Source organism: Salminus brasiliensis, chromosome 12, assembly GCF_030463535.1.
Source record: "Salminus brasiliensis chromosome 12, fSalBra1.hap2, whole genome shotgun sequence".
NCBI classification, from domain to species: domain Eukaryota; kingdom Metazoa; phylum Chordata; class Actinopteri; order Characiformes; family Bryconidae; genus Salminus; species Salminus brasiliensis.
The window spans coordinates 38,388,823-38,403,839 of NC_132889.1; the positions used below are offsets into that span (position 1 = coordinate 38,388,823).

Consider the following 15,017-nt stretch of genomic DNA (forward strand, 5'->3'; position numbering starts at 1 on the left):
CAGTTTCTGCAAAAGCAAAAAAAAACATCTCAGCCTTGGGTATGCAGTGGTGATTTTGCAGCTCAGGTACCAAAAAATGCCCCTTTTTGTCTCTGATTGCCCTCATTCCTTCTCAGCTGGAGTCTCTGTGAGTTGACTGGGTCATGCTGAGTGGCAGGATGTTGCATAATCCCTCTCTAAACTGATGGAGCTGTTTAGCGTCTTGTACAGCGAGGGGGAGGGTGTGCAATGGTGGGTGTGGTTTCTGTGGTCTCACACATTTAACTGAGCTCCAGCCTGCACATCGGCATTGTTCCACATTTCTCCGACCTCTGGCCCTCTGCATCTGCACAGGCATGGTTGCTCAAGTGACCAACTCCCTGGTCAAGTGCCTGCTGATTATCCTTGGACTCATCTCAGTCATAGTCAACATTGTGCTGATATGCTTGAACTCCAACAGGCTTCCAAAGTGCCACCTCCAAGCGCACGAGTCCATCACAGCCAACCATACGGACCATGGGTCAATTTTTGCAGACCTCACGCCGGAGGAGTACAGCATGGTCCGGGATTACATGTGGCAACAGAAGGACTTGAGGATCTCCCGCTCTGCCACTGCAAAGCCTTCTGAAAACTTCATCTTTCTGATTGACCTCCAGCTGCCAAAGAAACGGGATGCTGTGCATTACTTGGACCATCGTGGTCAGAAGCCCCAGCGCAAAGCCACCGTGGTGGTGTTCTTCGGGGAGTTTTCCTACCTCAAGGAGTATGAGGTAGGACCCCTGCCCGGTCCCCTATGGCACCATGATGTCACAAGGGAAAGATACAACATGGACAGTCTACCTTTCACAGCCAGGACCGTGACCATTGGGGAATATGTGGAGATTTTCACCTTCCTGCATTTCAAGGTGTTCCAGAAGCTTGAGACTGAGCTGAGGGAGAGCTTTGGCTACATCCCAAAAAAGAGGGATCTGAGCCCGTTTGAAGGGATGCCCAGAGGACTGAAGGCAGGTGACCGAAAGACATGGATTTCCTTTTTCCGTGACGAAAGCGGGATGTACGTTTACCCAGTGGGCTTTGAGGTCTTACTCAACCACGAGAGTAAGAACTCGTCCAACTGGAGCTTGGAAAAGCTGCTCTACAACGGCAAATACTTTGACACGATTGAGAGCTTCAAACAGAGCTATGAGAAAGGCACGGTGACAAAGATCGTGTTCAAGGAGATTCCCAACTACGCCTCGCTAAAACCCAGAAAGAAGCCCACTGGCTTGAGCCCACAGCAGTCTTACTTGCAAGGGAAACGGTTCAGCGTGAAAGACAACCAGGTGATCTACCTGGACTGGAGCTTTGCCTTCGGCCTAAGCTCGCTGACAGGCATGCGAGTCTTCGACGTCCGCTTCAGGGGGCAGCGGATCGCCTACGAGATCAGCGTCCAAGAGGCCATGTCCGTGTACGGGTCCAACACGCCTGGCATGATTCTCACAAAGTTCCTGGACTCCAGCATTGGGATTGGTCGCTTCGCACACGAGCTGGTGAAAGGCGTGGACTGCCCCCGTGTGGCCACCTACGTCGATGTTTACCGCTACATCGACACGAACGTCACGCAGCGCTTCCGCAACGCCATCTGCATCTTTGAGTATGACGTGGGCCGGCCACTGAGGCGCCACTTCTCGGACTTCCTCCACAACGGGTACGGCGGCATGGCCAACAGCGCCCTCTACTTTCGCACCATCACAGCCATCGGCAACTATGACTACATTTGGGACTTTATCTTCTACCAGAGTGGCTCAGTGGAGGCCAGGGTGCACGCCACCGGCTACATATCCTCGTCCTTTTTAGTGGACGGAAGCCTCAGGTACGGCCACCAGGTCGCAGAAAATGTGCTTGGAAACATCCACACACATTTTGTCAACTTCAAGGTGGATCTGGATATTTTAGGTAAGTGTTTGAGTGATTAGCCCCACCCAGAAGTCAGAGCTCATTTACATATTGTGGTCTTAAAGGCGCAGTAACAAAACACTAGTTTAGTTGTAAGGGATAAAGACATAAAAATGAATCATGACTGTTTTTGGTTCATGAAGCAGGTCTGACATAAACAAACTGTCAAGTATTAACAGCTTGTAACGCAACTTAATTAGCCTAATCCTCAATATTCCATTATTAAGGTGTCCACATGATGATGCCATGGTCAAACAAATGCAGTCTAGTCTTAAATGAACTTGATCTATACATTATTTCCACATACACTAAGCTGCATGTATACATTTAAACCAAATGACCTTAAACCCTGAATAAACATATATATTTGTGTTTGGTGTGGCGCAACAGATAACACCACTACCTGCCAGTGAGCTACCACACCACATGGGAGACTGGGGTTCGATTCCTGGCCTGCGCTACATCACTAAGAGTCCTTGGGCAAGACTCCTAGCACTACATTGGCCCACCTCTGTAATACCAGTAACTTTGTAAGTTGCTCTGGATATGAGCATCAGCTAAATGCTATATATATAACATATATCAATATTATATATCGTTATATATAAGATTTATATATTATAAATCTTGTATCTCCATTTTTGCCATTTTCTACAGAATGTGAATCTAGTAGTTGTTGTTTTTTTACATTGTGTCAGAATGTTATGATAAATGGACCAATAGAAATGCTCCAAAATCACTCAAAATGACTTACTACAGTAAGGTTGTGATCATGTGACAGCTGCAATATTTTTAATATTTATTGAAAAGAATATTATAATGCAGTAATTAATACAATGTATTCATTGATATATTATATAATATACTAATATTAATATGTAAGTTTCTATATTCACATTCATAATCTGGCATTTTTGGGTATACTGTGGTAAATTTAATCTGTGGATGCATATAAGGAGTGATGGAAATTGGAGAACTTGGGCTGGAGTTCAGTCTGACCCCTGCTTACAGGACTGATTACGTTTGCTTTTCATGGGTTTTAAAGGGCCAATATGTGTACTGTTAAAGTTTTGTTCATATAAGGAAACTAAGATACAAAAGTCCTCTGTTTCTGTCTAGGACAGTTTAGCTCCACCCATTTTCACTCCGAGTGTAGTTCTAAACAAGACACTATCCAATCAGGACAGAGCTTGTTTGCTAAAGTTTGATAAATGAAACTACATTATGTTTCTAAAAACAGTGTAGTTTTGCAGTAATAATTCATATTAAGAATTATATATAATATGATGCATAATATATAATAAATATAAATATAGGCATTTTATGTCCTATCCAAACCCACCAGTGCAGCTACACGAGTCTTCTAAATTTTATATGGAATGATGATGATGATGATGATGATGAGGGTAAAATAGTGAATAGAGAATCTCCACTAATCCAGTTTTCTTTAGGGACTACTTTCTGTAGCCGCACTACACCCTGCAGCATGTATCCCTCCACCATTTTAATGATCTGATTTTAAAAGCAGGTTCTAGAGCCGAGCTCTTCTCAGAACTCTGGTAGAACAGTGTCTCAGGCATCAGGCAGCGTCTTCATCACCATTAGGTGAAGAACTAATGTGAGCTCCTGTGAGGAGCTTTTATTAGAGCTTCAGACGTCTGCTTCCCTTCACCTCCACTGTAGAACTCCAGCTGGGGGAGCTTATCTAGAACCGAGCGTTTCACAACAAACCCCCACTCTGGCTGAGTCTGTTCACATCTTAAAGATTTAATTATGCAAATGAATGGAATTCCCTTTAAAAACAGTATATTTATGATTGTTTAGATTTTCAATAATGCTAATGTTTGACCACAAATTTGCTAAAATTGCTTAAAAATATGTTTCCAATAAACATCGATTCTGCCTGTTGTGTTTATAACACAGGACATACTGACATCATGTTTTAGCAGCATATTTACAGTACCAACACTAAGACTACATACCTTTATTACAGGACATACGGGGTGTTTGAGGAATTAGGACTGAACACTTCAGTTTTCTTTGCGTCTTGTTGCCTGTTTCAAAGAGAAAATAGGAACTATGGTCTAATTACTCATTCTCAACAAAAAAAAATAGCATACTTTTTGTAAAAGGTTCCAGGTATCAAATATTCGTTTACATTTTCAACCTTCTACGGTTGATGTTACACACTAATCAGTCTAACCTAGACCGCAGTGGTTTCACACACTATATGGTTGAGTTTACATTCTTTGACTCATTAGAGGCATCATAATTCATCTTCCACTCAGGTTTCATCAGAACTATTTGTTCTAGTACTTTTGGATTTCTGCCCAGACTGGGTTTACAGTTTTCATCAGCATATGTATACGCAGTATACGCTCTTAAAAATAGGCCTAACCTAGGTTAATGGGCAACCCAGTGCTGGCTAAATACTGGACTATAAAGGATGGTTGGGTCAAGTCACTTTACTCTTAAGCCGGGGTCAATACGATGACCCGACTCCGGGTGTAGGGCTTTAATAAGAAAAAAAGGCAATCCAGAAACATGGTCAAAAGACAGACAAGGGTCGAAAGCCAGTTAATTGGCAACCACAGTAAGAAAAAGGGTCAGGAAAGGAAATGCTCAGAATACTCATGGCTGACAGTTGGGTTGTGGGTTCGATGACCGGCTTTGTTCTCTGGGCTCACTGTATCACTGGGTGTGTTTACTGCACAGACGGATTAGAGGCGGAGGCCAAACCCCATAGGGTATCACAGCAACCACTTGACGACACCCAAGCAACCACTCTAAATACCATAGCAACTGACTAGCAACACCCTTGCTAGCTACCAGTAAGCGACACGATAGCAACCATTAAGCGACACTATAGCAATCGCCTAATAAAGGCTGTGCAGCACCCTAGCAACCACTTCGCAACATCATGTTAACCACTAAATAACGCCATAGCAACCATCCAGGATAGCAAAATTAGGCCAGCATGTTGAGAATTTACTAATAGTGTCCATTGTGGCGAATCGGGTGTTTGGAGCTAAACGGCTAATGCAGCTAATGAGCGATGGAAGCTTACGATCATCAACGTCATCCATTAAAAAGGAGAATGTTTTTCTTTCTATGGATCGATTCAATTTCTATTCGATTTCTTTCTGTGGATGGATGGAGTATACGCTTCTTAGCAATTTGTTAGCTACATTAGCTTTATAGCTCAGGTGTAAAACTAAAGAAGCCAGACTTTAGATATCAAAACATGCTCATTTGACTATATGTGAGGTAAGGGGTGAAAGAGTGTATATTTTGACCATTTTAATGAGCAGAAAAGTTAATTAACCCTTTTAACAACATAGAGGTATGAGGCTAACATGGCTAACATGTAATGGAAGCTTAACTTAACCCCTTTAAAAGCCCATCAGCCCACAGGTGTTATTACAAACGTCCAGAGAACAGCCCCACCAGCTTGTACAGACGTCCCTGTAGTTACTGAGTAATGAACCTCAGTGTTAATGGTATTGTTTTCTTTCATCTGAAGGTGTAAACAACAACTTCCTGACGAAAGACATGGCGTACGAGGAGGTGGATCTGCCCTGGACGAGTGAGCGGAAGGCCAAGGTGCCGTACTTGGTGGAAAATCAGCTCAAGACAGAGCTGGAGGCAGCGCTCACGCATAGCAAGTGTCCTCGCTACCTTCATGTGGCCAGCAATCTCACCAACCGCTGGGGTCACCATCGCTCCTACAGGCTGCAGGTGACCACCTTCGCTGGGGACCATCTCCCTGAGAGTGAGCCAGAGGAGAGGAGCATGTCCTGGGCACGGTGAGAGTACTACTACTTCTTCCATTTTCCCCAATTATCTGAACTTTCTCCTCCTTACATTTTAAAAACAGCCTCGTTCCTCCTATTTCATTTCCCTTTGATTTCATTCCGGCTCGTCATCAATAAAAACCCTCTCCAGATAAATCTCTCCATCCTCAAAGTGTGAGTCTGATCCTGATTGGATGAGAAGTATAATCAGACTCCATTCTGACTCCCTATTGGTTTATAAGAGATCCATCACACCTGCACACGTCCCGTCACTCTCCAGCAGCTCACAGCAGACGTCTGTAGTCTAGTATGAAGACTGTGTCCGTGGCAGAGACTCAAGAGAGCTGCAGTGAAACGTCCCGACTGAGCCCCACATTTACATTCCAATAAAGCTTATTGATCACACGCCTCTGAAGTCTGACTTTCTGCAGCTTTACAGAACTTCTAGACAACGACTCCTCATATTTTCCTCCATGAAGCTCATGTTGATGCTCAGTAGAGCACAGAGACGCTCCTTTAATAGAGCTGATATTACTGAAATGCTTCATTTTCAATGGGCAGATCTGCAGCTGAAACAGGAGCCTAGTGCAGCCCAACATTTTTAACATCAACATTTTAATAGATAATTCTCCTCATTATGACTTTTAGAGAAATAGGGTTTTGGGGAGGGGGGGGGGGGGGGTAGTGCACTATAGACCCCTGTGGTGAGGTCTAAACTGCAGGCCTTTGTTTTCCTTCCATTACTTTTACTTTTCTACTTGAAGTCGTTCTGAAACCAGTACTTTTACACTTTTACTGGAGTAAAAAGCTTCAGTTGATACTTCAGCTTCTATAGAAGTCTTTTAAAACCTAGTATCTCCACTCACTTTTACCTGAGTAGTGATGTAGGGTTATGAATGCATATCTGCACTGCTTCAGTTCTGGCTCATCTCAGGACCTTATTCTTTCTCTATCAGGTACAAAGTTGCCATAACGAAGCACAAAGATAAAGAGCAGACCAGTAGCAGCTTGTTCGGGCAGAACTACATGTGGGAGCCGGTGGTTGACTTCAGCAACTACATTGCGGATGATGAGTCCATTCAGAACCAGGTGTGTTCCCAGTATTTCATAACTCTGTGTCTCTGCTACAGTGGATCTGCATGTTGTTACTCATTTAAGGCTCAGACCATGCCAGCCAACATGCTTGTGTGGGGCTCACATGGGTGGAACGAAGACTAGGTGGGTTCCAGGTGGGTTCTGGATGGAGTTCGTACATGTGTTGTAACTGGGACCCAGTTGGACTTCCCAAATGGCCCCCTTGGTTACAGCTCACCTTCATCTCACATAGGTTCCTCATATTAGGCAGCGAGTGAACGGTCAGTTCTTGAAGGTGATGAAGGTAATGAAGGTAATGAAGGTGCTGAAGCCGTAAAAATAAACAAGCGTACATCTCCAAAGAACATCTCCAGAACATCAGGCAGGTCTGGTGGGATGCACTGGTACGCAGTGGTCAGTACCTACCAAAAGTGCTCCAAGGAAGGACAACCAGTCAAGCAGTGACATGGTCATGGAGGTCCCACCATCCAACAGGACTTACCGGATTTGCTGATGGTGTCCAGGTAGTCTGGTGGAGTCCACACCACACCTACACTCAGTTCTAAGTAATTGTAGACATTGAACCTTTATCTTTTGTGGAGGTTCTTCAAATGTCAAGAACATTCTTCACACTCTCACTTAAGGAATCAGAATATTTTAGTCACCAAAAAAACACGATTTCTAAGGGCTGGGTTGGTCCAGGTGTCCATTAGTATTTGTACATTTTTGTAGTATTACTTCAACACACCTTTTCAGTGTGATTGAAGTTCAGACTTTCAGCTCAAGACGTTTAGCACAAATACTTCATTGACTGTTTTTAGAAATTGCGGCCCTTTCGACATGGTCTATCCAGTTGTGCAGACTCAAAAGTAATGGGCAAACGTAATTATTAATATAAGGATTATTTTTAATGGATGCAAATCCTTTGCAGTCAATGGAGTGTCAGATCTTGCCAGACTGAGACTGCAGCCATCTTCAGCTGCTGCTTGTTTTGGGAGATATTTCCAGGGGGGTATTTGCACTATCATAAGCCGAGCACATCAGTAGACGTATAGCGTATTAATGCGATTCTACCCCCAGTTTTAATACTGATGTTTACTGTTAGACCCTTCCTCTCTAGAGAGTCGCCAAGGTGCTCCTTCAGTCTCTCGTCATTTCAAGACTTGACCACTGCAGCTCTCTTCTGGCTGGTCTCCCTTTACGCACCATCAGACCCCTGCAGCTTTAACCTTTAAGATCCATGGAAGACGAGCATCCAGACTTTTTACTGTCCTGCACCGAAGTGGTGGAACAAGCTTCCCCTGGGTGTCCGAACAGCAGAGTCCAACACTCGCTGTTTTCAAACCCAGACTGAAGACCCTCCTCTTCTGAGAGTACTCAGGTTAAGAGAAGAGTATTATGGTCTCCATATTGACTTGTGTTTAGTAGAGTCTAAGATTAGAGGAGCTTTCATTTTAAGTCTATTCAGACTAGTTGAGGGTATTATTGTCAAATAGCAAAGCACTTTTGTATGTCGCTCTAGAGAAGAGCTTCTGCTAAAAGCCCTAAATGCAAATGTTAGATTTTGAGACTCAAAAAACGATTAAGGAGACAGTTTACTCAAACTCTGCCAAGAGAAACAGCTCAGCTCTTCTGCTTATAAAAGCTGCAAAATGTTGGCTTGACATCACATTGCAGAACTTCAGGATGTCTACACTGGAGATATCCAGATATCCAGCCCAAACCTAAACAAACAACAAGCCTGATAATCCAGACTTCAGCTGCAGAAGGGGAGTGTGGGGAGCTTGCCTTATCTCATTTCTGTGATCTGTGAAACATTTGCAAGCAGATGAGCAGCTCTCAGCAGGGTGAACCAACAGTCCAGCACTGTCCTAGAACTCTCATTATGGCTAATATCCTCTGACTCATTGGAGGAAGGGTCATACAGCTGTTCTCCACCTTAAACCACGTTGATTTTGGACAGTTTAACCACATTTGAAATGCCTACATTTGATGATCAGGTGGACCATCAGAATGGGATGTGCTTTAAAGCAGGCTCGGCTGCTGGCGGCTGCTGTGGAGAGCTTTCTACTATGTCAGCTTTCTACTACATCAGCTTTGAGTTTGAAGAGCAGGATTTTCTACAATAAACTTAGCATGCTGAGCTCTTCAATTTATGTCCCAAACAATGAACTAGCCTCCTTATATAATGTCTATGTTCTTACAATTATGTGGAAAAAGTTTGTGCACCCCACCCCTAGTCATGTGACATGTATTCTAAGCTTTGGAAGATGCCAAAAATGTATACTTAGGTACATTCACTTTACACATCCAGCTTCTCCATTTCTAAGCTATTTTATGAATGTTGTCATTTTTATTTCTATATTTTTTCACCAAATTTGCCAATTAACTTCCCTATAAATTCTCAATTAACCCACCCATTTGTAACTCCCCCCACCAACTAGGAGGGGAAGGACTTGCCAGACAGCATTACACTTAAGTGATTTGGGGAGCGAGCGCTATCTACCCACCCAGAAAGAGCAAGGATACTTGTGCTCTCTCAGGCTCCGGCTGCTGATGGCAGATGTCGTCATGGTTAAAGTGATCCTAAATTTTTCTCTTTATCTGCCAGTTCAGTACTGCCAGTTTACCCACCCGTTCGTAAGGATGTCTCCTCTGATACATGTAAAGCCAGACACCGCCTCTTTTCTAACTGCAGCCGATGCAGCATCACTGGGTGGCCAACAACCCTCAGAAGAAAGCGCCGGGTCCTCAGCTCGGCCACACCAGCTAACATCACTTAAGAGTAATGAGGAGCAAGAGCTCCGTCTACCCACCCGGAGAGAGCATGGGCAATTGTGCTTGGACTTGTCGGAACTTGCAACCTGTTGAATCACTTGGAGCACCATTTAATGTTTTATCTCAAATCTTAAAATATCTCTATATTTTAAATCTTTCTATATTTGTATTTATATATATATATATATATATATATATATATATACACATCTATATTTATATTATACATATATATTAAATACACATTACACCTGCATATATGAATAATATATATATATATATATATATATATATATATATATATATATATATATATATAATTTGATGAAAAAGTCCTCCTGTACAGAGACTTCTGCATATTTTAAAACACATTAATTCCTGAATTTAATATAAAAAATATATATTATATAATGTTTATTATTTTCCAGTCTGTTCATTTCACTAAATAAAACAAAACTGACAAATGTGCAGAAAAATGTCATATTACATTAGTTCCCTTTTTTTATACACCTACATTCAGAACAGTGCTACTATTAGAATAAAGCTCACCCCTGATCTCACCTTCTTGCATCCCTATCTTTCAGGACCTGGTTGCCTGGGTAACCGCAGGTTTCCTCCACATCCCGCACGCAGAAGATATCCCCAACACGGTTACCGTGGGCAACGGGGGTGGGGTCCTGCTGAGGCCTCACAACTACTTTGATGAAGACCCGTCCATTCACTCGCCGGACGGTGTGTACTTCATTCCCGGCACCGAGCAGGACTGTGAGTACAACCGGATGGCGTGTTTAGACAAGGAGCTCTGCAGTCCCTCACTGGAGCCGTTCACCTACAACGGCTTTGAAGGGGTCATGAAGTTTGAATAGTATCTCCTGAGCTCCCGCTGTGAGCTGATAGCAGCTAAGTTAAGGGTGGCTGGACTTTAACATAGGCTTTTACAGCTCGGCTCCGAGGCTTCGGTTGTCTTCCAGGTTCAAGCGATCACTCCCCCACTGCTTTACCTCAGGTGTGCTGGATCAGCCCGGTCATGTTTGGTTTGCTTCTTCAATTTTACACTGGAGATATGCTGATGATAGGCTAATGTTGCAAACAAGGAGTGGAAGCTAATATACACCAATTAGCATCACGTCTCAATCATCACACACTTTCCTCAAAGTGGTGTTCAGTAATCTCTCATAGTCTTGATTATGAGGTGTCTGACACGGTAGGACTGGCTAGGGGTCTTCAGATGTTCTTCAGTAAAGGCAATGGTTCTCAGACCTGTTTGGATGCTTAAATGGTTCTTCAACCACCAAAAAAGGTTCTGCTTCCCATTTTTCATTCGGGAAAGTGGGAAGCTTATGACGTAGGAAGCTGGGAAGCTTCTGATTGGCTTTATTTTACCCCGCCCACTCCTTACTAAGCCTCACCCCCAAATGTTGCTTATCCACATTCCATAACTTGCATCTGTTTGAGAGCTGAGAGGATGAAAACCACCGGATAATGAGGTCGGATATCTTCTCTGTCAAAAACCTTGTATCTGCCTTTTTGCTGTTTTTCACTTTTTTGTAAATGTAAATCATGTGAATCTGGCAGTTGGGGACCAATAGAAATGCTTTAAAATGACCTGGGATCAAATATTTTATACTGACTTCCTGTAAAGCTGATATTTGGAGATTTGAGGTTTTCAGGTTTTTTTGAGGGCAGGGTCAGTTTTGGCCCACAGTACACTTCCCATTATCATAACTGACCACAGCTTTAGTGCTGTATTTGGGCCAGAATTGGCCTCGTAGCTCCAGTGTGAGACTAGAAAAACAACTTCAGACACCTCAAACATGTCTTGGCTGATGGACTACATCTGGGGTAAGAGGGTAAACTGTTTATGAGTCCAGTGTCCTTGACTTCTAACTACTAGAGATTTCAATAAACAAAGAAATGCCACATAAAGTCTCTTTTACTTTCCCAGCCTTTATATTAAGCCTGGGTTTTCTGTAAGCTTCATGATGTATAGGTGAACATCTGTATATTGTTGTTGTTTTTTTATATTTGCATTGTTGTTGTATGACGTAAATATTATTACTGCAAATATTTCCTTTATTTTTTTCATGAATGTCAAATGCACTGCAAAAACACAGGCTCTGCATTAACTCTGTATGTGAATCAAATACAAAACTGCTATTTTATAGGAATATTTTGTGAAATATTTTGTGCTAAACTTTTTTCCTAAAAAAAAAACTGATAGCTTACTGTAATCTGTGCTCAAACAGCGAGAACTTCAGGTGTTTCATTCTCTGGATTTTCTAATTAGCATTTTCTGGTCAATTTATGAATAATTTCTACAATTTACTCTATACTGTGGATTTGATTAAAGAGCCCACACCACTGAATTTTCTTCATTGTTCAAAATAAAGGAGTTTTTATAGAAGATGAACATTGTTAATTCAATTGTAATTAAAATTAAATAAAAATTCAATTCAATCAAAACCCATTTTGAAATCATGAATATCCACCTGTTCAACCTGAAGCAGTTTAGCCCCACCCACTCGTAAGAAGAGTTTAGGCACAGGCTATGTTCTAAATGAAGCACAGTACAGGGCAGCCAATCAGAACAGAGGTGATTTACATATATTACTCTTAAAAGAGCATGCCAATAACAGCCTGTTTAATCCCTTAAACCCTGAGCGTTGGCCCACTTAACTACATAACTGCAACAGTTAGGAACAATTTTACCAACCATAAAACAGAACCCTGAGGGACGCCACAAAATGTGCTAAATTTAAACAGCTACCAAATTATTCATAATAAGTTCTGCATTAGGACTAATAACTCAATAATAAACCTAGAGTTTAGTGTGTAATATGAATATATTTATGTATGTGCTTTTGGTTCAGAAACCCACACAAAAATAAAACAATAAATGCAGGCCTAAAAATCTAAAATATGTAGGTAAACAAGCATAGATAAAAATAAATCTGCATGTAGTTTAAACAAAATATTTCTTGGTGTAATTTTTTGTCTGGACCAGGACACATGGTTAATGTCTACTGTGTTGTTCTACTGTATATTAACAGACTAAAGCCACTCTGCATGGCTTTGCTGCTCAATTAATTCTAGATTAATTACAAATAAAGAAACAGCTCCGACCAGCCGCCCCCATCATTATTTTAGCCTGTAGGCTGCACTGCTAATACACTTTATTTATCGGAACAGTGTCTGTTAGGTGGTTTATTATAGGCCACATGTTGTGAAATTAGGAGTGAATGACCTTAAAATGAAATGTAGTTTGTTTTCAGACTCTTCCTCACCCACGTTCGAGCTGTGAATCATAACACAGGGATATTTAACAGTTCTGTGGACTTCTATTGTTGATGTATTTTACTTTTTTATATAATTTGAAATGACCAGTTTTACATGTGTCAAAATTTCACAATGAATAGACCAATAAAAAAAACTCCAAAATGACTCGGAATAAACTTTTTTTTACATTGACTTCCATTGAAAGTTGCTGTTTTGGAAAGACAAAACTGTTCCGTCAGTGACGTATGTTCATAAGGTGTTTTTTGAGGTTTAATGTTGTAATTAATTCAATTCCACTCAGTGTCTTCACCCCAAAGTGTCTCTGTATCGTGTCTTTTATAACCACTGGGATCATTTAGGAGATTAATCAATAAAACTACTGACTCTCTGAAACTGACTGATTGATTTCTAAGCTACCAGTTCTCATTTTCTGTGACTGTATTGTATCATATTCAGTGCTGTTAACAAATTATATATCATTAACATTCACATTCAACCAGCCAACATGCTCACATGGGTGGAACATGGGCTCGGTGGGTTCCAGATGGGCGTGGGCTCTCAGTGGGTTTGTACATGTGTTGGTACTGGGACTCAAATGGGTCCCACCCTAATCTTACATAGGTCCCATCTAGGCCCCATATGCAGTGTACAAGCCAGATGGGGCACACATTATTACCCTTTCGGTCCCATCACTGACCCTGGTGGGACCCTGGTGGGCATCCATATAGGGGGCCAACATGGAAGCCATGGACAAAACCTTCTGGTTCCCAGTTGGCCTACTGATGTCTCAGACACCAGGCAGTGTCTTCATAACCATTAGGTAGAAGGTTCAGACGTCTGCTTCCATTTACCACCACTGTGAACAGTTCTGACTAGGTAAGGTTATCTAGAACCTCCACTCTGGATGACCTTGGACTTTTTCTCGGATTGTAAATGGGATGTCATGTAACTTTTATAGTCATAGTTGCAATTTTTACATTTAAATAATGTAATAAAAAACAATGTGTGTTGTTGACAATACAGCCCACAAAAAGATGATGCATCCACTCTCAAGCTTCACAGTTGGCAGAATGTTGTTTTTTTCCAAATGTTCCTTTGCTGACTTGCTGAGCCACTCTATTTTGACTTCCTCACTCCACAGATGATCACCTCAGTCTTCTAGAGCTGCTGTAGCCCATTTCAAAGCTTAGGTTTTGTGGCAAGGTTGTAGAGTGGAACAGTGCACCACCCTTCTCACTCAGCTACATCTTTCTGCAGATTCTTGGCAGCGATATGGGGGTTGATTTGCCTGTCTTACCAGCACATGAGCAGTTCTCTTTAAAAGCCTTTTTGATCCAGGTCTTATCTTGACCTCCACAGTTCCCCTGAACTGCCACATGCTAAATCTTCTAATTACCTTGTGGACGTCGATTACTTACATTTTCAGGTCTTTAGACAGCAGCTCAGTGGAGCCCATGTTTGCTAAGTGTTAGTGCAAGGTTCAAGGAGTCAGCTGACAGTTCCTAAATTCATATTCATAAATTCATATTGGATTTATTATTTTTTTATAGATATACAGTATTTTACTACATTTCTATGAAAAGATGCATACATATGGAATTGTCTGGAGCGATGAAGCTCCATCCAAAACCTTCAGGATGATTAGGAGTGACAGAACTCATCATCCAACATCAGTACTTGACCTCACCGATGCTCTCATGGGGCTGAAAGCAACCAAATCCTGTGTTTCACCATCGGGCATAAAGCCTAGAGGCTGTTACTGCAGCACAGGGTGAACACCCTCCCTGCTACAGTGGACTGTTATTAGCGTGTTAGATGTTCCAGCAGTGTGTGTGTGTGTGTGTGTGTGTGTGTGTGTGTGTGTGTGTGACCGCTGGCTGCTCAGTTCGTGTGTTGATAAGTGCATCAGCAGAGGAGCAGTGGAACCACACAACAACTGTTTACACAACTGCATCACTGGGCCAACCGGACATCTGTCTGCACCGTATCGCACAGCTGTGAATGGACGCTTCAGGTTTCAGCTGTTCAGAAAAGCTGAACACCACTCCATAATAACAGACCCTGAGAAACAGCAGGATACCGAACATTTCATGTATCCAAATGTCTCCCAGAGGCGTTAACAGTTCTGTACTGACCGTTAGAACTGTTGGGAACACAGAGTGATGTGGTAGTAGAATACTA

General features: G+C 42.1%; 1 protein-coding gene across 1 annotated transcript; it reads left to right on the forward strand.

Annotated features, from left to right (window-relative positions):
* The first annotated feature begins 252 nt into the window (after positions 1–252).
* On the forward strand, positions 253–13,229 carry aoc2 (amine oxidase copper containing 2). The gene is made up of 4 exons (XM_072693746.1): positions 253–1,914; positions 5,438–5,720; positions 6,665–6,797; positions 10,145–13,229. Exons 1-4 carry the CDS (start codon positions 336–338, stop codon positions 10,424–10,426), a joined length of 2,277 nt encoding a protein of 758 aa, XP_072549847.1. The 5' UTR covers positions 253–335; the 3' UTR covers positions 10,427–13,229.
* Positions 13,230–15,017: the final 1,788 nt, after the last annotated feature.